General features: G+C 40.2%; 1 protein-coding gene across 3 annotated transcripts in view; it reads right to left on the bottom strand.

Moving 5' to 3' along the window:
* The window catches only part of strbp (spermatid perinuclear RNA binding protein), a 111,489-nt gene that overhangs the window by 7,273 nt on the left and 80,149 nt on the right, over positions 1–24,067 (bottom strand). For 2 of the 3 annotated variants that reach the window (XM_088320356.1, XM_088320355.1), the window contains exons 11-19: positions 20,928–21,033; positions 20,536–20,619; positions 19,658–19,866; positions 19,028–19,180; positions 18,812–18,946; positions 17,058–17,198; positions 15,372–15,501; positions 13,495–13,551; positions 4,699–4,914 (exon numbers count right to left, since the gene is read on the bottom strand). In XM_088320356.1, coding sequence (XP_088176482.1) covers positions 4,820–4,914; positions 13,495–13,551; positions 15,372–15,501; positions 17,058–17,198; positions 18,812–18,946; positions 19,028–19,180; positions 19,658–19,866; positions 20,536–20,619; positions 20,928–21,033 — 1,110 coding nt within the window. In that variant the 3' untranslated portion in view covers positions 4,699–4,819. Of the gene's footprint in view, positions 1–4,698; positions 4,915–9,320; positions 9,779–13,494; positions 13,552–15,371; positions 15,502–17,057; positions 17,199–18,811; positions 18,947–19,027; positions 19,181–19,657; positions 19,867–20,535; positions 20,620–20,927; positions 21,034–24,067 lie in introns of those variants that run through there. The other variant, XM_088320357.1, reaches the window with a different exon arrangement.

Genomic DNA, 24,067 nt, shown 5'->3' with positions numbered 1-24,067 from the left:
TAATGTTAGCAAAAACAGACTCATTTCTCCTAAAAGGGTGTCATATATGTTTCTAGATTTCACTGCAGTGCTTTGTATCTGGAGTACATGCATTGTGGAAGAGAGCGGCTTACCGTTTCCTTCGGTATCACCACAAAAAAAACCGTATTTAAAGCCGCAGTATTAAGCAAAACAGAAGCAGTTTGTAGTCGAAAATGTACAGGAAATCGACCAACCTTGCATAAGCTCCAAAGTACAGCCACTGAACGTGAAGAGTTTCCACTCGGACCAAAGTTACGAGGCTCGTTTCTACCCTACAAACGATGCAACGCCAACTCCTAATTGTTCACTTGAAAAGTTTGACGTGAGAAATCCATTTCAATAACGTCGTCCCGCGTTCCGACCCGTGTGCTTTTGCTTAAGAGGCAAATTCCCTCAGGGCTGACTGAACATGTTTGACAGATGGAGCGCGCACACAACAAACAAACGCAATTCGCATTTCCCTGCCAGCAGTGAGGCTTTACAACGTGTGCTTTCTTACAAAAAGTGTGTGTTTTTATTTGTGTTTTCGTGATTAGCTGATAGGAAGCGAGCACCTCTTGGCAACGGCTCAGAACGACATCAAGTAACGACATTATAATTAGTCTAAGAGCGACGATTAATAGGAATAATAGCAAAGATAATATTTGTTCTAATATTAGATCGTGTATAGAAAACTGGAAGAAAGCTATCGTGTTTTATTACTTATTTCACTGGATCATCCTAAAATATTCGATACCAATAAGTTACCCTTTAAAATGTATTTACATACGTACATCGTCCCGTTTTGTTTTGTGTAACAAAAATATACACGCAACACTCATTTCTACTCCATTTTCCCATTTAACTCACTGCTACTTTTCCCCCCGTACGTATTTAATAGTCGTTTTCTGCAAATATTATTCGCCAATTTGCTAGTAAACCTTTACTTCACGGGGATTCGGAGCTAACATCCCAATTGCTCGTTCCCACAACATTTGTGACATCAAGCCCTCAGAACATCTGGTAAGATGGGACAGACAGCATCCTAAAAATATCTGGATCAAGAGTAAGTTAAATTGAGTAAACTGATCCACTACCTGGGTTAATTTGACCAAGCACAACGACACAAATATTGGGTCATTTAGTTTTAGTCAAAAGAAAATTGGTGTTTTTGTTATGATTAAAAAACAACAACAGTAATTTTACCTTATAACCGAATAAATTTAGGTCATAAAGTCAAATATTGGGGTTAATTTGTGGAAAACCGCTCCAAATATTCATATCATTTGCTAATAAATGTCAAACAACCTCTAAAAATGAAGGCAAAATCGGGTCCGTATGCATGAAATTAGCTTTGTTTAACGTAACTAAAACCCGAAGAAATAATCCAAAACATGTTTGGAACAATGAGTTGTTCATGTCCCGCAAGCCAAATTAAGTCATTTTGTGTGGCCCGCAATATTTTAGAATGTTTAAACGTCTAAGGAATAATAAATGGGTCACATAAGTGCTTTGACCAAGAACTACATTTCCCACAATGCCTGTCGACTAAGATATCTGTCAAGTGACTATTCAACGCCACTATCCGGCACTGATTCAATATAAATAACCATGAAAATTTGCATTAAGTTTTAGTCATTTGGTTATATAGAGTGTATAACTTACACCCTGTATCGTAGCTACAGTTTTTATAATGTAACTGTTACGTTTGTTTTTAGATTTTTTACATTAAGGAGAAGTTATATGCCATTTCATTTCATTTAATTACATTTTATACAAGTTAAATCAGGTCACTTCAAAGACACACCCTCGGTAAAAATTTGTTCGACACCCCTGGTTTAGAACAACCTAAAAGATTGGGACGTTTGATTTAACCCACTTTTAGTATTGTTTTAAATATGAATTTTAAAGTTTGGGAACGATGGGATAGTAGTGTAGGTTTTGTTGATGGGAGAGGAAAATGAAGCTCTTTGGAGAACTCTCGGGTCATCTTGACAAACTAAACGTGTTCAACAGTTTTTGATTTGTGAACAATTCAGGGTTTTCCAAAAGTCTTGGCCACAATTTTGACATTGAATATTTCAAACTATTTAGGATATAAAAACACACTCAAATTCAGCAAGCTTGAAATGGAATTTTCAAAGATTTCAATCTGAGCACCACTTGTCACACATCAAAACGAGAGTCAAATTCATGCCAAACATGTCCCAACATTGCATTGTCAATGGTTGGAACAGCCTCGTTTAATCGTGCTCAGTGTTGACCATTTCATATATCTGGGCACCACAGTTTCTGCAGATTCCTCACATTGGGTAAGGGCTCATTCGCTTTTGGACGCCTCTGAAAAAGGGTGTTCAGCAAACCAAAACCTGAAAACCACCACCAAAGTTGCAGGATACAATGGAATCTGTGTCTCCACCTTACTGTATGGGGCAGAAACATGGACTCCATATAAAAAGCCTGGAAATGTACCATATTAGATGTCAACCTGACCTGGGAAGACCAAATCCCCCACACAGACATTCAAATAGCAACCAGCACCATTGATATAAAAGCAGCTCCGGTCAAAAATCATCTACACTTGGCGACACCTTCTGCGGCGCTACAAGGACTATACAAAAGAACTTCTGAGGCGCTGCAACATCAGCCCTGGCACCTCGAGAGCCTAGCTGCAAAAAGACTAGCCCTGGAGAGACACCTGCAGAAAGCAACTGATGTAATAAACAACACTTGTATTCAAAAGAGGATGGCAAGACATGCAGAGGCATCAGCAGGCAGAAATCAACCTCTCTCAAACCTCAGGACATGCCTTCTCTAACTGTGGGGAAGAGTATGACTCCAAAATTGGCCTTCATAGCCACATGAGGCGGCATCAACATCAGAAACATTGACCCATTCAGAGCAAGTGTCGTCTGCTGAGATACTATTTCATATCGTACAGTGGAACCTCGGTTTTTGAACGACTCACAGTTCGAAAAAATCGGAGTCCGAACAAAAAATTAGAGAAATTCTTGCTTCGTAGTTCGGACAAAAATCGGAGTTCGAACGCCGGTACGACGCGTGAGTGCGTACGCAAGGGTGGGATGCTGAGCGGCGTACGGGTGATGAAAATACGTGAAGTCGCAAAACCACGTTAAGAATTCCGCGATACAGCTATGGCTAACTGTAGTGCAGTGGTACCGTCTAGGGGTGGATGTTTCATATCACATTTATTTTACTCCTTTTAATTTTCTCAGGTGCAATTGCACCTCCACTCAATTGGGGGCATTCGAGATTAAACAAATGTGTAGCAAATGGGCCGAGTTACAGAATTTCGTCGAACTCCACCACCCCGATGAAGCTGTCATCAATGACTTTTACGACACTGTCATGAACCACTTCCGAAAAGTGCTAAAAAGAAGGCAGAGGCAAGTGTCATTGGATAGATATTTTAAGAGAAAAGAACATCCTGTAGCTGAGTTATCCGTAGCAAAGAGATTTGAACGTGTGAACACCCCTCAGACAGAAGAGCTCCCCGAAGTTATTATGGAAGGGGACTCTCCTTCCAAACAATAATTTTCCTTCCTCCTCCATCCCTCTCCACTGTCCTCCTGCGCCTTCTGCTGACCACCACAAAAGTAAAAAATCCTATCCATAATTCTTTTATCCTTTTTTTTTTATTTTTACACGTTCATGTTAGCGTAATATTTCGTACGGAAGATTATGATAACGCGAACGTATGATTCGCCAGGGTTACATTTATGTTTATGTTATTTGTGTCTTAAAGGTAAACAAAGGTAAACATTTAGGGTGTTGGAACGGATTAAAACAATTTACATTATTTGTAATGGGAAAAATGATTTCGGTGTTGGAACAAATCGCTTTTCGAACAGAGTTCTGGAACGGATTTTGGTCGAGAAACGAGGTTCCACTGTATGTTGAAGAAGGCAGTCTACGGACCATTCCTCTTTGAAAGAAGAACAGTCAATGGGGAGATGTACATCAATATGCTGGAAAACTGGTTAATGGATAAAATGAAGGAGATAAAGTCTGGTGACCAAATTGCAACAGTTTTTAAAGCCCAAACTGCCAGACAGATGGATTGGCGATGGTCACAATCTCGTGTCCTGGCCACCCGGATGTCCAGATCTCACACAATGCCATTTATTTTCATGGGGATTTGTATTCAGGATTCAGAGACGTGGATGAGCTTGAGGCACAAAAACAGAAGCTGTTGCAACCATTGACAATGCAATGCTGGGACACATTTAGCAAAAATTCGACCATTGGCTTGATGTGTGACCAACGGAGTGACATTAAACATATAGATTACTGAATTTGTTTAAGGTTTAATATCCTATGTCAAAATCTGGCTAAGACTTTTGGAACACTCTGTATTTAAGGGAGATGTAGACATACTCACCCCAAAAAAAATGGAAAAAGTGTGTTGCATTTATATTTTTGCTCAATATATATATTCACTATATATGTATATATGTGTGTCTACACATGTACATACGCACACTCATACGCAAGTTTGGAATACAATCAAGACGAGCTATTGCAACACCGCGTCAAGTCGACGGACATTCTTGCTGAAGAGGAGTTTGTGTGTATTGCTATTGCTAGAAAGACCAGCTCTTTCACACTTTTCTCGCCAAATACGAGTATTGCTATAAGGTCATGTAGCCCAGCCCCCCACATCACCATCGTCCTTACATTTCGTCGAGAAGAAGAAAAATGACGAGTCGTCATTTTCCGCTGTCCATTCGGAAATCGGAGCGCGGCAGCAAGAAGACCAAAAAAATGGTTTGGGGCGCCCCAAACCCGGTCAACTTGTCTAGAAGTCAGCGAAGAGATCCTGGGGGCCCAAATGGATGATGAAGGGCGCCAGGGTCCGTGGCTGGTAGAAGGGATTGTCAATGAAAAGACCCCCTGGAATAAGACACACACAAAAAAGGAAACCATCATGAAAAGGCTTGCACGCAAAATTCAAATTGAACCAATGGGAAGGTTGCTCAGATTGTCAGATATTTACTCCTCAAGGACTGGACCATTTTTTTGGAAATGGTCTACCAAATGAAAGAGGCCAGCAGTATGGCGACATTTTGTGAATTTAAATGACCCTGATAACTGAATGTAAGACGCAAAGGGGCCACTGGCTAAGGGATGGTTTGACATTTTAAAAATTGCTTAGAAGGAAGTTTTAAAGATTTATAAATCACATGAGAAAATTGAGGAGCAGTGTTTAGAAGTCGATACCGACACCAACTATTGATACTTCTCAGGCGTATTTCAAATAGTCTCCCATCCTTGACTAGCAAATACTACGAATCATTTTTTACTCATTCTGTGCCAAACGTTTAGAAAATACTCATTTACAAGAAAACCTCTGAGAAAAAAGGCTTTTTATGAAATTATGTAGTTCAAGCAGAACTTTCACTTATGTTTTTTTTTTTTTTTCCATACCTCCAATATCTAAACAATGCTAACTCTCAGGGCACTTAGCTTGCAAGATAACATTTTGTTGCACAAACACTGAACTAATGCATAAACTTTGCAAGAAAATTTCAGCGCCCAATATTTGCGGTTAAGTGATTTCGTTCACCATAGTGATCACATTCCCTTGGGCATGCACGAAACGTCATCCCTCTCTGACCAGAAATGTAAAAGCTCTGCTGAAGCTCTTTAGACCATTTGTCTATGCTTCACAACCACACTGCTTTACTAGGCCTACTGGCCCTTCGGGGCAGCCTAAAGACACTCATTGCCCGGAAAAAGGAAGCAACAAGAGGAAGGGAGGCTTCCTTGATGTGTGTACAAAGATCCGAGCAAAGACACTACTGTTATCTAATGGTGATATATCATACTGTAACCTTTTCCAGAGGCTTGATACTTACTGATGAGCAGTGCCAAACGTTTTATAATACAAACATTTTTCATTATTTTGTTACGCAGGGACAATGTATTTATATGTTATGGCATTAAATACGTAAAAGATAGTCTTCATTCCTTAATGTAAAAAAAAATAATAGTACTGTATTTAAGAAATACCATATTATTCGGTCTATGCGGGGCACAAATTGGCCAGAAATGTATAAGTGCACTTTGTATACAAGAAAGTATTGTGCGTCGGATTGGCAATACAAAGTAACAATGACTGTTCTGCCTTTGAGAAACAGAGAGTGGTCTTTGAGTGCCCTCTTGACAGCAGCTCAGACGGCAATTTTCGAACGCTTATTGCAAATAGTCTTTTGTTGTTGCTTTGGACAATAACTGTCCCATGTATGAAACTTATTGTGATTACTGGGATGAAGAACTTTAATGATGGTAATATTTTGTACAAAATCACATACTCTTGTTTCAATTGTTGTTAAATAACACTGCATATGGTAACTGTTCTGCCTTTGAAAACATAATGGTCTTCGATTACACTATTGTGGTTAGCATGTTAATTGTTGCTAAAAAATAAAGTGGTAATTCTAAATGCCATATGAATTTATGTTCTATTAAACGCATTTATATTATAAACATTTTATGTTGTATGCATCCTTAGCTTTTACTGTTGTTCTAATTCCATGAGCCTTATAGTCCAAAGTAACTAAAATATATATAAAATATATCGCGAAACAGTATTTTTTGGTGATGCACCTTATAGCGCAGAAAATGCCATTTATGTATTGTAAATAGGTGCTTCCGGACCCATTTTTATTCGTCAAAAATGTTCAAAAACTAATTTACGGTTTTATCTATCCATTTGTTTATTTAGGTTTATCATTTGTCATCACCAGAAGCAAGACTGATTATTCATTTTAGATTATAATGTTGCAGTAATTTATGTTTTGCCTATAATTCTAACCTGCTTTTCAAGCTTTTTAAAATATTTTTTTTCTCTTGAAGAATGACACAAATATTCAAATGAGCAAAAAATATCACTTTGTAGAACAAAACAATTCTAATTTTAAAATAAAAAATAAATAAAAATAAATAAAATTGGCAGAATTATGTGCAATACATTTATTTTATTTTGTCTATTATTTTTGCATCCTAAACAACACCAAGGAGTTTTCAAATATATTACTGAATGAGCAGATTAGTATAAAGAAAATGTAATCCGCTGCCACTTACTGATATGGACGAATGTTACAGTTACTTTGAGTTTTTCCTTGCCCTCGTGCAGGTTTTAGATCGTGGGATGGTGTAATAATAGTCTGCGGTTTGCAATAATCTGTGGTCTATGCAGCCCATCGAGACGCTTAGTGATTAAGGGCTATACAAATAAACATGACTTGACTGGACTCTTGACGATTACTGGTAGAAAGCAAACATACTGAACAATGGCATGCTTATTTGTAAAGATAGCATTGGGCAATTTCCTGGGGCATACTAAATAAAGTCTCCCGACATACTGATTGAAAAACACTCCAGTAAATTGATTTCTCATTTCTAGTTTCAAGTTCCAGATTATAACAAAGGACACTAGAGGGTGTTCACATTGGCATCTTGGGACCATTTAATTGTATAAAAAGGAATTTCAAAACTCAAGACTGGAATAGTTTTATTCCCAATAGGCTCAGTAGCCTAGATGGTAGTGTGCCCGCTTTGAGACTGGGAGGTCGCTGGTTCGCGCCTCGACCGAGACATACCTAATTGGTATAATGGCGGCGCCCTCTGGCTGCGGCTGCATCGACTCGCTACAACGGGTCAGGTGTATCGACATTTCGTTCTGTGTACATTGTTACAAAGAATGACAATACAAAGGAAATTATTATTATTATTATTATTATTAATAATTATTAGAGGGTGTTCACATTAGCATCTTGGGACCATTTAATTGTATAAAAAGGAATTTCAAAACTCAAGACTGGAATAGTTTTATTCCCAATAGTCATATTATGTCCAAAAATGTCATTTGGTGTCCTTTGCTGTCCTGCCACTAATACCTTTAAAATATAATTCTGAATACACAGCAGCTCACTCTGTCCGTGATTTGCTCTAGGACACCTGGCAAGTATTCATCAACGAGAAAGTAATGGATTCGTGTCTATGAATGCAAAACGCGGGATCTGGCTAAAAGCTTTACAAATACCCATCTTGCTTTTAGCTCCCTGAAACAAATGACGGGATTTACTTCAGTATCGGGAGGATCAATGATTAGCAATTAAATATTTGCTAATTAAGTGCATCCTTAATTGGAACCTATTGGCAAAATCACTTCAAGTTTGCACAAAGGGATTAGAAAAAAATAATTAGTCAAGGATTTTTTTCAAACACATACATAATATATACAGACATTTATGGACTATAAGCCGCATAGTTTGTCACACAATTTCAGCATATATGTCATTTGTATCACTGGTGGTCAAGTGCAGCGGGGTTTCCTAACAGGTCTGACTTCAGGACCCGGCCTCTCACCCTAATTACGAGCCGGGAACGAAATCCAAAATATATTTCCACTTCACAAATTTATTGTCGGCCATCTTGCTGCTACGGGGAACACAAAAACCCGTCTTCTTTTTTTTCCTATTTTGCTTCTTTGTTTTTCTCTACTTTTTTTCGTCTATCTTATTTTATCTATTATTTTCTTTTTATCATCTTCTTTCATTTGTAATTATTTATTTTTTAATTCTTCTTTTCTTTTTATCTGGTTTATTTTTCTTTCTCCACTAAAGGCCAGGCAAAAAAATGAGAAAAATGATGCTTGTTGGTCACTTTGAGACTCCGTAAGCAACAGTTCGTGGTAAAATCACACACAATGCCCCTTTAATGCTATACTTTTTATGAAATCCAAAAGGATTCACTTCAGTGGCTTAGTCTGTAATATAAAGAAATCCATGTCTCATCTATTCTTCGCTATATCAGCGTCTTTTTCTGTAGTGTGACAAAGCGGGTGTCAACTTGCATTTGCAAGCCATTATCGCCATCTATTGTTAAGGAGAGTTACTTTTTTTCCTTTCCCAGCATCATTTTGCAAAGGCAAGGGCCTGCCACCCACTGTAAATGGCTCCACGACTCACTTTTGGGTTCCGACCCACCAGTTGAGAACCACCGGTCAAGTGGTTAAGTGTCGGGGCTTGCACAGCTAGCCCAGGGTAAGATTCCCGTTGCATACAATGTTTTGCAATTTTGGTCTGCAACACTTATCGACTGATCAATCATTGCACTAATAGATACTTCAAGTGTAAGAGCCCAACGGTTATAGTGCTTTCTATAGTCTCATTTTCATGCGCCTTATAGTCTGGTGCACCTTATGCATGAAAATATAAGACTAAACGCTCATTTTTGGCGTGTGCCTTGATAGTGCAGAAAATGTTCATAAAAATCAATTAAACCAGTCAGTGTTCCATTTTTTTATAGGAAACAAACTTTATTCATCATGTATGAATAATTTTTATACATCCCTTTTTACAACTCTGGTTATTCATTTACAAAGAAAAGTTGTGATGCATTACAAAAGGAACCCGCTACTTGAGCAAAAACAAATACAACAAGAGAGAAAAGTAGAAATTCACAGTAACAAGTTTTTGACTTCATCATTTAAACCTGCAGTATGTTTGAGAGGTGGGAGAGGAAGGGTTTGGGGGAAGAATAAGAGGGAACTGATGCAGGGATGCTTATTGAAAGTCGATAAGTCTGTAAATCTTCTCCCGATCACCGAGAGTGCAGAGAAAGACCATTAATTGTCCCGTTGCGGAGCGAAGGGTTTTGTTTGAGTGTCTGTCGCTCTAAAAGAAGTAGTGGGGGATGGGGTAGGTGGGGACTTTCATGACGGGCAACAGAAGCATTCTCTTGGGCAAACCTGGAGACACGAGAAGAACACAGCTAACGTTACGGGGGGCCGCGTCCGGCGCACTGGACAGGAGGTCTGAAGAGTCGGCAATGCCGGCCGTCAGCAGGGGTTAGTTGTTACGCAGCAGAAAGAGCCCGGTTAGAAAGCAGGATGCATGGATTCAAGTTGAGAGTGATGGAGATAGCAGATTTTCTTATTCTAAAGCAAGGGCATCAAACTCATTTTAGTTCAGGGGCCACATGGTAGAAAATACCCTCTAATTCGGGCCGGACTTGTAAATGATCCCATTAAATGCCAGGAGTTTTCTCAAATGGGTGCTGGCCAACTTTTGCCATTCTGACTTATTTTGAAGGCCTTCAGAAAATTCAGGCATATGACTTTGATAGAAAGCTTCAACCCTCATCCTTTATTAGGAAAATAAATATGTTCCTAGCTTTTACTGTCCAGTAAAACAGTAAACAACACTTTGCTTATTTTCCTGAAAAACCTTTTTTTCCAAGAAAACTTCAAAGAAATACGGCTTTTTGTGAAAGGATGTATTTAAAGCAGATCTTTTACTTTGGTACTTTTAATCGCATTCGTCATAATTTCAATATCTAAACAATGCTTTCCATAAACACAAGGGCGCTTTGCTTGTAAATGAACATTTTATTGCAAAAACACTGAACTGATGCATAAAAGATGCATGAACTTTCTAGTGACTTAATCACATGGCGATCGCGTTCATTCCCGGGGTTGTGTTCCTGTGTACGTGCACGAAACCTCATCCCTCTCTGACCAGACAAGACGATGGGACTTAATCATCTTTTTTTAAATGAATAAGCTGTTAGGGAGTTAACTGCTTATTGCAATTTGTCCATATCTTACAACTGTCACCACACTGCTTCACTTAGACGATTTAATGTTTTGAAAGTCAATGTTCTTTTTTTATTATAAGGGGTCTATGAACTAGGCTTTGTCTGGCCGTCTGAGGACCTGTTTGTCATCGGTAACCCTACCAAAGTTACCAAGTCCCAGGGCAACATTACTCCTAGGATCATTGGGACATAACCATTTTCATTTTGGAAAGGCAGAGCGACACATGGCTCAATGCAGCGTCAGCAGTCATGGGGAGACTGTACCGGTCCTTTGTAGTGAGAAAAAAAAGCTGAGCCGAGAGGCAAGTTTCTCAATTTTCAGGTCGATCTACGTTCCTACCCTCACCGTCATGAACTGTGGGTCATGACCAAAAGAACAAGATCCCGGACACAAGCAGCTGAAATTAATTTTTCCACAGGGTGGTTGGGCTCTCACTTAGAGATAGGGTGAGAAACTCGTTCAGCCGGGAGTGACTCATTAAAAGACGCTGCTTTTCTGAATTAAGAGGAACCAGCTCAGGTGGCTCAGACATCTGATAAGGATGCTTCCTAGAGGCCTCCGTCAGGAAGTGTTCTAGGCATGTCCCACCGGCGGGGGGCTCCAAAGACGACCCAGGACTCGCTGGAGAGACTACGTCTCTAGGCTGGCCTAGGCAAGTTATAGCTCGATGAAGTGGCTGGGGATAGGGAGGGTTAGGCTTGCCTACTGAGACTGCTGTCTCGTGACCCAGCAGTAGCTCAGGAGGTAGAGCGCTCGTCTTGGGATCAAGGAATCCCAGTTCGAATCCCAGCTCGTCCGTGTTACATGTTGAAGTGTCCTTGGGTAAGACACTGAACCCCTAATACCCCCAATAAACAGGTTAGCGCCTTACATGGCTGCAAGGCCGCTATTGGGAAATGTGGAGCACATTGTAAAGCGCTTTGGGAAGTCATTGACTTGAAAAGCGCTATATAAATGCAGATCATTTCATTTCATCGTCTGACATGCGACTCATTTTACTCTCAATCTTCTCCTAGTGAGCCGGATGACATCCGTCGGCAGGCCCGATCCGGCCGGCCGGCTTTTTGTGTGACACCCTTAGTTTTAAAGGATCAACTATAACTTTTTATGTCCGGATCAATTTTGCAAAGACGAAACAGTTGCTGACTGACACGCGTGTGGCGAAGGCAGGCACAGTTCTCATTTCCACCTTGCCAACTTTACTTAAAACAGCAGGTAGTGGATCGACCTCTGCAGCGCAGGGGGGGGTCAGCACTCAGTCTGTCATTGCAGAAAGTCATCAGTGTCCTACACATGATAAAAATCTCCTGGCTTGGGCGACAACTTATGACTGGCAAAACCAAACAGTTTGGTAAAAACAACTTTGCAGTTGTATGAGACCATTGTTCTATTTCTGGGGGGTACCATTTTAATACAACCCCTTCAGCTGTATTATCATATATTTGCACTCTTGAAAAGAACAGAAGAATGCTATGGAATCTAGATGTGTAACCGCTAAAATTATAATAAATAAATAACTATTCCAGGGGTGGCAGCATAGCAGCGCAGTGGTTAGCGTGTGCGCAGCACAGTTCTGAGGTAATGAGCTAGAACCTTCCTGTGTGGAGTTTGCATGTTCTCCCCGTGCTTGCATGGGCTTACGCCGGGCACTCCGGTTTCCTCCCACATTCCAAAAACATGTCAGGTTAATTGGCCAGTCCAAATTGTCTCTAGGTGTGAATGAGCGAGTGCGTTGCCTGTCTCTGTGTGCCCTGCGACTGGCTTGCAACCAGTTCAGGATGTTCACTGCCCACTGCCTGAAGATAGCTGGGATGGGCTCCAGCACCCTGAAACTCTACTGAGGATATTCGGTGCAAATAGGGGATGGATATTCCAGAGGTCATCAACCTATTTGAAGCTGAAAACCACTTTTCGTAACTGATTGGTGTGAAGGGCTATTACTATGTTATTACCAGGTTGTAATTATTAAAATTCAAGTCATCTACTAACAATGTTAGTTAGAAATCCAATTGACTAGAAAATCTTAGTGGCCAATCACTGGGTAACTATCTTCAGGACCTGTCCTCAGGCTACTTATGCGTTCTTAGGGGGCACAACGTTAAAGACTATTGAACAAGCCCATTATCAAATATGTTAAAATTTTTATTTATTTACCATTGATTTGAGAAAATACCAGAATATTTTTTTCAACTCACATGATAGGAGAGTGTTTCTTAACCAATGTGCCGGGGCATACTAGTGGGAGATCTTGTCTAATGTGTCACAGGAAATGACGCAATTTAATCAGGGTTCCCCCCAAGATTTTTCCATTCTGATTTAAGACTTAAAGACCTTTTTTCAAGACCACATCCAAAGAAATTAAGGACCAATCTTGCACCTATTTTGGCATACAAACGTGGTTAAGAATATCCTTCTGTTTCTCACAGTCGATAGATATCTTTATTTAATTGATTATTCTCTGCTTCTTCTATCTTTTCGAACGAAAAAAAATAACATAAAATGCTCCAGCACTCTAATTTCCTTTTGGGATTAGAAGAGTCTCATTTGATGGAAGCTTAGGACCGGAAAGTCAGACGGCAGCACTTTGCTGAATATCAAGTGGGACCGGACACTTAACCAAAGAGCACATTTCTTAAAAGATCGCGCACAGGCACAGCATAGAAAGCCACCAGCCCTGATCAGCATTTCATCACAGGGTCAGAAATTGAAAGATTTTGAGAAAGACGTGACAAAGCCAGACGCGAGCGGTCGAACCATTAGGATGATAGCAGTTGTTGTTCAGTAAGGTTACAAGATAAGCTGGGGCAGGAAGCAAGAAACAGGAAGTGGGCGCCACAATGGCAGGAAACAAACACAATTGCACATACCGTAAGCAGGAGCAGCTGCAGCGGCCGCGGGGCTGTATGCGTACGGCGTTCCAAAGCCTGCCAATGAGAGGAAACAGTCACATCCAGTTTTGGGAGCAACGAAGTCAAAAGGAACCGCAATTATTTTACTCGTTAACACGGTATTGGTAACATTTGTAAATCAACTGTCATTACAACATGGTGAGTTACTTCGCTATGTTTTAAATCAGGAAATAAAATACATTGCCATTTTTTCCAAGACTGTTCCTTCTCGGCCAAAATAGTAATACCAGACTCTCCCTCTGCCAACTCTAAACGTATAAACACGGCATGGCTAGGATGTTTATAACTACCTACAAAATATAACTAAATACAGTTACGATGGCGGCGTCTCAAGCACAGAGTACTCGAACACGTATTTTCTCCATGGTAAGGGTTCTTACACCTTTCTCATGACCAATTTCAAGCACTTTTTAAGGACTTTCAGGACCAATTTTCCATTTTCTCCAGTATCTTTTAAAGGAATTTGATTGAAACTATGCGTTTCGCAGAACCAAGAATATGTCTGTGGTTTACACATACGATTTTTAATCTTGAGTTTGCATTTATCACAACAAATGGTTTTTAGATCTTGAGTAAATACCAAATATATGTGTGGCTCTGACCCATACGAGTGTAAATATTTTTCAGATAAATCTATCCCATATAGGTGTTGCGTAAAAATGACAGTAAACTGTAGCTTACATTTTCAGTTGCAAGAAGCTCGTCCCATTAAAATTTAACACTGGAAAACGCTAGCCTCATTTTTCACGTGGCCCTTAATTGATACATAATCCTTGCACTAAAACATTTCATAGTGCCTTGCTTAGGTGTAGTCTGCACCTGTCGAGAGAGAGAGAGAGAGAGAGACAGACAGAGAGACAGACAGAGAGAGACAAAGAGGGAAAGCAAGAGAGAGAGACAGAGAGAGAGAGAGAGAGAGAGACAAAGAGAGCGAGAGAGCTAGGGCGATGTCGCTTCATAGGAAAATGCCATACAAACTAATGCCAGCTGCTGTTAATCACAAGGGAAAAAGAAATGATATGGCAAACCAAAGTAACCAAAGACCAGTGTCATTTTTAGGCAGATGTCTTGAGGAACATGGCAAGAATTTAAAGCATTTACAAGCACTTCACTCAAAATTCACAAAGTTTACCCTTTGAAAACACATTAAGTGTCAAGGATTTCAAGCACTCGTACGAACCCTGCCGAGTGATATTCTGATATTTGTCTTAACTTGTATACGCGCTCTCAAGCCATGTTTGCAACAATAATATAAAATACTGAAATCAGGGTGGGATGTTCAGTTGATATGCACATGTTTGTGTTTCACCAGTTTCTAATTGTAGGCAGCACATGGGAAGGGGGTGTGGCTTATACGGGAACAACGAAACGCAAATGTGAACACAGAGTGCTGAATTTCGGTATCTTTATTTGTAATACACCATGCCTGGAGACAAAAAAAACAAACGTATTTTCAAGAAATCGAAAACATATTCAGGTTCTTTAAAGACGAAATACAAAATGGATATGGAGTGTATCAACTGTTTGTTTTCAAGCTCTCAGGGTAGCGCATGCCAAGAAACATGGAACCTTTGTCACTGCCACAGGGTGGTTGGTGTACACATTTTATTTTATTTAGTTTATTATGTAGCTATTTTTAAGCACTTTCAAGGGGTCCACTCCAATGTGAGTATATACGGTAATTTGTAATCGGATAGTTACTTTTAGAGTAACGCGCTACTTTAGAGTGTCATTTCGGGGGTAACGCACTTTCTAAATGAAGTAACGAGTAACTGTAACACATCCAACACGTTCACATCTCATATTTGGAACAAGGAATCCCACCAACGTCTTACCCGGCGTGACGTATCCTGGTGCAGCAGCGCTGACGAAGGCTCCCCGAGCGAGGGTAGCCCGTCCCCTTCCTCGGGCCACCTGAGCTGCCACTGCAGAGGCTGCTGCAGCTGCAGCAAGAGCTCCTTTCGTCTGAACGCCGGGACACAACAGAAATGCCATTAAAAGAATTGAAAAATTAAAATAAAATCTGGCTCTAAAATGGCAATTGTTAACAGTTCATGAACAGGGTCATCTTGTTACAGGTTCCTATTTAAGTGCTGCTACCATACCATATATAAGGTATCAGATATTTTGCTATTCAGATATCCAATTGCCGTATTTTTACGGATTGTGAGGCGGACCAAAAAACCTCAAATTGTCCAGAATTTTGAAAGTTATAATCTGGTGCGCCTTATATGCGAAAAAAATTGGAAATGCATTACCATATTTGTGCAATTATCACTTACCACAATTTCATAAGAATGGGGGCAACGGGAATAGAACGTGATAGCAATTGTAACAGCACAGAACACGAACCACCAGTGACGTGGATGGTTGTTCATAATTGCACAACATTGGATGCAACAGGAATCAAACCCATATCGCAGTGGGGCGAGCTCTGGATATTATCCACTAAACACTAGGGATACAGACAACCCATGAAAAAGTTATTAGGTCTCATCTTTTTATCACCCAATTTTTTCGTTACGGTACCAGATATGTTAGAGAAATAAAAAAACAAAGTGACAAACATTTTCAATATATGCGGCCATGCCTTTTTATCTTTCAGGACTAGCAAACTACTTCTCACAATGCCCTTCTCCTTAGGCAGATCAGAATGACTGAATTCCTTCTCACGATACATTTTTCTTCATTTAGTTTAGAACTTAATGAGCTTCGTCAAGACTTTGCGACTCGACGATACAATACTGTTTTTCAGTGGTCCCCAACCTTTTCTGTACCCCAGACCGGCTGAATGTTTGACAATTTGCTCGCAGCCCAGGCCATTAATAACATCAACAATACGGAATTGTGTTTAAAAATAGTTTGATAATGAAAACCGAATGCCTTTTTACGTGTCGTCTGTATCCCTAGTGGTCTGGTGGTTAGGTTTTGGAGTGCTTCCCGCCGAGATCGATTCCCGTTGCATCAAATGTTATGCAATTAATGCTCATCAATACAAATCATTGCACAAATGTGAAGCATTTTTGTATGCAACCCTAATCATTACTTGATTATGAACCCAACTGGTTTTAATTTTGCTGGTAAAAAAACACAGCAGCATTGTACAATAAGTATGGTTTTTCATGCATTTTCATCCTTTGCACCATTATTTTAATGGAAGTGGCGGTGTTGGAGACGCTAGACGCTAACGCTAGAGGCTAAGCTTGCCAAGGCAGTCGCTAATGCAAGTCACTGATGCATGTTGCAACGCTAAGTGCTGAAGTAACGCAAGTTGCTCATGAGTTAAGCAGCCACCTCAGCCTAAAATATCTAGCTAAAACTAACCCGGGAAAATAAAATTAATAGAATAGGCCCTATGCACAGACTATGTTTGTAAATTTGAAGCAATTAAGTCCTTTACAATCCAATAGCCTCGCAAAGCACTCCCCTATTGTACTTATAAATGATTATACATGGTTAACAAACAATGCATGTTTGGTTACTTATGAATGTCATTGCAGTACATGTGGTCAGATCCTGACCTGCGGCAGCAATTTCTTTTTCTTGTTTGCAGCAGCATTGGGCCCAGAGAAGAGTTTGTCCAACGCAGCCAAAGCAGCACTGGCCTTTGCTACCTTTTTGTTGGGGCCTGCCCCGCGGAATTTTTGTCCGTCCACCTCCACCTGTCGTGGGTGGGAAACATACAGGATTTAGTGGTTTTACTTTTATTCTGGTCAAAACCGTTTCATTGCGCAAGTGAGCGGTCCCCCAAATGATGTGCTTAGCAGAAATCAGCAACTCAACTAAGGTCCGGCAGAACAGGCAGACTTGTTAAGCGGTGACCTGCTGTCAGAACAGGCTTGCTAATCAATCAGGGGAGCAACGGAGCGGTGAGGCATGTCAGAAAAACAACACGCCTCACAGACAGCAGGCTCACTCCATGGACAAACTTGACTGATTGACCACACAGTTGGTACTTTTGTGTGCGTGCATATCCTTGTGTGTCCCAGCCTGGGTAATAATTGAGTTCAACAAGGAAAACGAGAAAATAAAGTACTGTATGTATAAAAAGCAGAACAATAAGCCAAATTTTGACTCATTTTAATGATATTGATCGCTATGAAGCAGAGTGCATTCAATCTTTCAATCTTAGCAACTGCTGATCCTTTGCTTTTTGTTATACTTATTCACTTGTTTTGCGTGTTTTTCAGAGAATCTGTGTCTAAATTTGTTAAAATAGAATAGTAAATAGTTATTCATTTGCATTCTATAATTTATTTATAGCACTGAAGAATTAATGTTTTTAATTTTATTGTTTTATATTTTCAGGGATTTTGTGTTGTTGGACTTTAAATCTGTTCAGTGTGTAAAAAGCTAAACTGTTTTGTATTCAACACATTTCTTTTATAGATCTGTGAATATTTTAATTTATATTTCATGTGTTTTTCAGGTATCCCCTGTAAAACATAAGGAATGACTCGAAAGATACACATTAAGACAAAAAAAGCATGACGAGGGAAATAGCTCTGGTGTATCTGATGATAATTTAGACATGAAATAAATACCAGACGAAAAGAGACTGTTTTCTAAATAGAGCTGTCCTGATGGGTGCGACCAGGAAGGGGGGTAGCACTTCACATGACGCCATAATGACGGAACGGGTGTGTCAGCGTCATTTCCACCCACCTTTTTTCCCATTTTTCTTTGTTTATTGCGTGGTCTATCGAGTCAGACTGACAAGAAACCTGGGTACTGAAATGTTAAAAATATATTAGTAATAAAATTAAATCAGTATTATTTCTCCTACTCTACCAAAGTTTTTAACCAAATGCGGCCCGATAATCAAAAGATTTAGAGTAAAATAGGCCCAAAATGTATTTAAAAATTAGGACACCAGGTCCATGTATCTGAGCTTTTAAACAAAGATTCTGCCAAGGTTCAATCCATCCTTTTTGTAGAAGACATGATCAGGCTGGATAATAAGTTTATGTTTTTAATATTGGACAAATGCAAAGGAAATTCCATAGGATGCCAGATCCTTGTTTTGACTTTTACATCATCGTCGCTATTGGCTAGTTATGTTACTGTTCTTTGATACCCCCAACGCTTACGCTTCTCTCGATGCTTGCAAGTTCAAAATTCATTCATGGCTTCTCTCCTTATTTTAGATGTCTACTAAAGTTTGAACATCACACATCCAATTTCAATCCCCATTCCAGCCCAATATACGTTGCACTGCTGCTCCAAAATTAAAATTTTAACTCTATGTTTTGCGTTGAAATTTTAAAGGACTCACCTCCATGACAAAGCGTTTATCATGGCTGCCTCCGCTCTCAGAGATGAGCTCGTACTTGAGGCCTCGCCGTTTTTCATTCAGCTCCATGACAGGGTTCTTCCCACTTGCTGTCAGTATGGGGCCCTGAGTTCGCACCTTAGAAGGTTACACGGTTCAGAATAAGTAAAAGCGGTAGTATAAAGTGGCCACTGCCTGGAATTGATTTATGAGGCCCACCTCCAGGGTGTTGGAGCTGTCCGAAGAGAGTGTCGCGTTATTGCTCGTGTGAGAGGACGTCTCGCTCTTGCCTTCGCCGTCTGACTTTTCGTCCGAACTCATGGGGTCCAAGTCTGAGTCAAAACCAGTAGGGTAGCCCATCGCCTGAAGGACCTGCAAAAGCGAGCAGAAATCTTGTCGGTTCATGTCAAGATAAAACAAATGTAGTACACAAAATGTCCTATTATTAGATTTTTATTTCAAAATTTGATAGAGGTTGAAAGACACCAGCTTCCTAAAATAAGTCCGCCAAAGCTTTCACATCATCATGCTTTTAGCAGAAAGAAAAAAATTATACTTTTTGTGATCCAAAGGATGATTGTGTTTACTGACTGAGAGATCATTTGTCAGAGACATGATGGAAAGAAAGAGGGTGAAAACAGAAAACAGGGAGACTGGTAGGAAGCCTTTTACGGAAATGAAGCGAATAGCGGATTATCCCTGCTCTTTGCGCTTGAGAGTCTTTTTGTTCAAGACCACTTTAGGATTACATGGATTTTGCCCACCTCCGCACACACAAATATGAAAACATTGAAGGTATTTTTTTGTTCCGAAGCAGCTTCAAATTTGTTACTCAACATGCTTTGTTACCTTGACAGCAACATGGAGCTTGGCAGTTTTCTTGGAGGACCCCGACGCCTCGTAAATGGTTCCCTCGAGGTCAACAGACATTGTGAAGACTGGCGCGTGAACCGGGCCAGACTGGGACAGGAGGCGATATTGCAGCCCTGGACGAATCTGGTTCAACCGCATGAGGGCGTTCATTGGCTGGTTGGAGTCTATGGCTTTACTGTCGAGAACTGATCAAAGATCAACTGGTTAGAAAACAAGATAAATAACATCTGAATTGAATTTGACACGCAAAAAAATGAATGTAAGACAAATCTGATTAATAATAATGGGCCAATGGAGCTGGTCACAAAGAATATGAATATTTGTAACTTTAAAATGCAAATTAAAGTACCAGTCTCAGAAAGGAAATAGTTTTTTCACAAATACTTGCACAAAAAAAATACATGTGCAAAATCTGCCTAAAGTGCAAGGCAATTAGGTCTCAGTGTTTCAAAATACAGGTGACTCAGTCTAGGATATTTGTGCAGCTTTACCAAAATGTCCGAAGCAATCTTATCTTGGCAGTGGCTCGAAATGCAATAGCCTATCTGCCTCTATCACAAGTGGCTCATCTTCTCCATGAGAGGAGAAAAACACTAGGATAGTAGTGGCCTGGCAAAACGTTGGCAATCAATAGTATTGATCAGAAAGCAAGAGATGTAAGACGGCTAAAAAGGGGAGAGAGGCTGGCGTAAAGGACACACAAAAGAGAAACTGCATTGTTTGTGCTGGTTCTTTTTTAGATGAGAAATGTGATGGCTGCCCGAGGATGTTCAATCATTTTTCCAAGCAAAACATTTAGAAAAAGATGTTTGCAAAATCAAAACAATAAGGAAGGACACTTTCTCTGTGCAAACCTCTCCTAAGATTCCTCTTCATTCTCTTGATGAGGTCCTTGTCGTCCAGCATTCCGTCGTCATATGGCCTTTTCAAACCCAAGCCTGGAGGGAGAACGACACTTATTACTAATCATCCGCTACTGCCAACACAATTACAAAAGTTGTAAACTGACAAAACTATGATTGAATACAAACACACAAGAGAGGAACAGAAATGTGACGCAGGCAGACGATACTAGTATTGCTGTTAAAGCAGTGTGGAAAAAACAAAAAGGTCCGGTAAGGTGAGGTCATGTTTAAAATTCAACAGGGAAACTATTCATTCAGAAATCCCAGAGTGTGACCTACATCACCTTGGAATGTTATAGCTTGAATGCAAGAAGTTTGAGGCCAGGCCTTCTAACACAAACCTTCTTTGTCGCACCAGGGGTATTTCTGCAATGGTTTGTTTGAGGGGAGAGGCTCCATCTCCAGCACTTTGCAGATCTGTCCAAATGCTATGAGCCTGAGAGCGCGCTGTCAAGCACAAAGTGCACACAAAATAGAGAAGATGAAAAGAGGCTTCAAACTAGATCACATGTACGCGTTTTGACAGAAGTTCTTCTTATAAACATTGTACTCTCGCTCGATTTCCCCTTAACTCTACTTGGCATTGCATATTGGGAGGATTTTGCGTTGAGTTCTCTACTTGGTGAGGCAAAGCATGAACTCATAAGACTGAAAATACTAAATAATTTCAAAAATTAAAATACAGAGTAGTCATGATCAAATAAAAGTGTCTTTATCAAACAAAAATTCTGGAATCAAACAAAAGCTACCACTACAAGAGATACAAACCAAGTAAAACTGACCATATTTATTAATATGAATCTGTGTCAGTAATTTAAGAACAATTATTTTGATGAGTAATCAAGCATTTTGTTCATAAATCAAACTGACAAAATACACTTTCTAAAATGCCAATCCATACTAAAAATAGAGAATTAGTTGTAAGTCACAATTTAGAAAGCAGATGTTCCCTCATTCAATATTTTACTTCCATTTCCAAAATGATAAAACCCCAAAATTGCGAGTTATATTGCTAAAGGTATATACATCCGTATTCTTTTTGTTTGCAGTCATTTGTGACATTTTTAGGAAAGAACTCTGTTCGCACCTTGTTTTGAAAGCATTATTTACGACAAATATGATGGTCATATTGGGCCTCAACGAAATTAAGTAACTGTCAAAGGGAGACCAATTTAAAGTGGTCTATTTGCTGATATGGAAAAAAATCAACAAATGTCTTAGTAGAATACAATGTGCTGAAGAATTTGCTTTTATCTGGAGAGCCAGTTTGCCAGTTTTATTGAATCTTGTTTAAAAATATGTTATGGCTCTTAATTTGAAAAAAACCCTAAATATTTCATTTCGACGGCTCTTGGGAGTCAAAAAATGTTCCCGCCCCATCCGCCAAAGCAATCTTTATCTAATCAGCACGTGTCAATCCATCCCAATCATTCAACAGTGCACATTCTGGAGCCACGCAAACGACAAGGCGGGGACACTGGTGGCCTGCAGCGACTGTGCTAATGCGAATTCATTAAGGAGCTTGAGTGTCTGAGATATTCATGAGGCCCATTGACACAACAGTTCCCTCACTCCTATCTGCGCTAGTATCTGCCCCAATACAATTATCCCCATTGACATTCCAGCCTCGTCCAGGTTGCCTTCAAAGGAAAGTGGATGCACGGGATCCCCTAAGCCGCGCCAGCTCGGAAAGCTGCTTGACTCCATCGAACTACAGTGTCAAGAAGGACATGACACCACACATGCAGCACGCGCATACTCTTGTCGATGTGTCAAAGATGGATTTATGGCTAGAAATGGCCGTTTCCTACACCTGGCGCTGAAACACAGAGCGCTGCCAGCTCACTTTGAAGACTCCGCTCTCATGCATGTGTGCATAGACTTTGACCGTGGGCTTTGGGAGACAATGTGCTGCTTTCAAGACGTCTTAAAGGTATTCCCAAAGAGAGAGGTTTTTTTTTTTTCAATTGGGCACAGAACGTTTAGTGTTTCTCCTCAAAATTATGCAAATATGTTGCAAAATATTTCACGCACCAGGAGACTCAAGGAATTTAGTCTCATAATTGACCAATTTGGCTTGTTTGCTTTTGAGCTGTAATGTCATCGAAGGAACACAATACCTTCCAAATGAAGAATCCCATTAACACAACATGTGAGGAGACAGTAGAGAACAGCAATTGCATACTGCTCTGCTTGGAAGTAGGTGATTGTAAATGGAGCGCATTTCTTTAGATCTTTATCCAGTCACTGAAGACCTCCCAAAGCGCTTTACAATGTACTTCACACACACGCACGCAAGGCTATCGATATGTGTGTGTGTGTGTATGTGTGTGACTGGGTAAGTGTCAAATACATTGTAAAGCACTTAAGGAGGTCTTCAGTGGCTTGAAAAGCACTATATAAATGCAGTCCATTTACCATTTATTGGGGGCATTAGGGCTTAAGTCTCTTGCCAAGAACACTTCGACATTGAACTCAGAGGAGCCGGGAATCGAACCTGCAACCTTTTGGTTCCAAGACAAGCCCTTTTTGTTTAAAACTGCGTGTGACGTTGGAATTTTGTCCAGCTAGCTCCCTGTTAGTGTCAGGACTGCCGAGAGCTTTCCTGTTCGGTTTGCTCCCAGGTGTCGCTGTTTGCTACCCAACTGTGTGTTGTTTGACCAGATAGCCTGGATTTTAGCTAAAAATGTTCGTGTCTCTTGGTTTATTCCCGGCCAGCTTTGCATTCTATAAACTTTGCTGTTAGTCTTTTGTTGTTGATTCCCAGTTAGCCTGGCTGCTCACAATGTGTTTTTTGAACGGCTAGCCTTGCGTTAGCACCGATTTTAATAATAATAATAATAATAATTTCCTTGTATTGTCATTCTGTGTAACAATGTACACAGAACGAAATGTCGATTGCACCTGACCCGTTGTAGCGAGCCGATGCAGCCGCAGCCAACAGTGTTCCTTGGTTTGTTTAGTGCCAGCCTCACTCCGCGTTTCTTGCCATAGCCATTACCACTTTTTGTTGTTGGTACCCAGTTGGCCTGGCAGCTCATTGCGTATTGTTTTGGTCAGCCAACCTCACGGTGTTCCGCCGAGGCTGTGGCCGCATTTCTTGATCGGTCTGCTACTCTGCGTATTTGTTTTTTTGCCAGTTAGCCCCTTTTTGGCTGCTCGCCCTTTGTTGTACCATTACTGCATCCACCTGCACCACAACACCTAGGCATTCTCCACAAAAAGTGTCAAAACCTAACTTAAAAAACTCACCACTTCGATTAATATGCAACAAATTTGGAGACCTGATTGCTAGGTTGCAGGTGTTCCTCTTATGACGTTTCAGCTCAAGACGACAAAGACATGCAGTCTTCAAAATGCATCATCTCGGAAAATGATTTGAATATACAGATGAAATACACATAGATTTCTTGCAAAAACTATGTAGTATTGCCACACCTTTTTCATGTTTAACAATTTAAACTAGCAGCTTGGGGTTGGC

Source organism: Urocampus carinirostris, chromosome 16, assembly GCF_059441175.1.
Source record: "Urocampus carinirostris isolate Australia breed hairy pipefish chromosome 16, RoL_Ucar_1.0, whole genome shotgun sequence".
Taxonomy (NCBI): domain Eukaryota; kingdom Metazoa; phylum Chordata; class Actinopteri; order Syngnathiformes; family Syngnathidae; genus Urocampus; species Urocampus carinirostris.
Note: the sequence above shows the minus strand (reverse complement) of the source record. Positions and strands in the feature narration are given on the sequence as shown.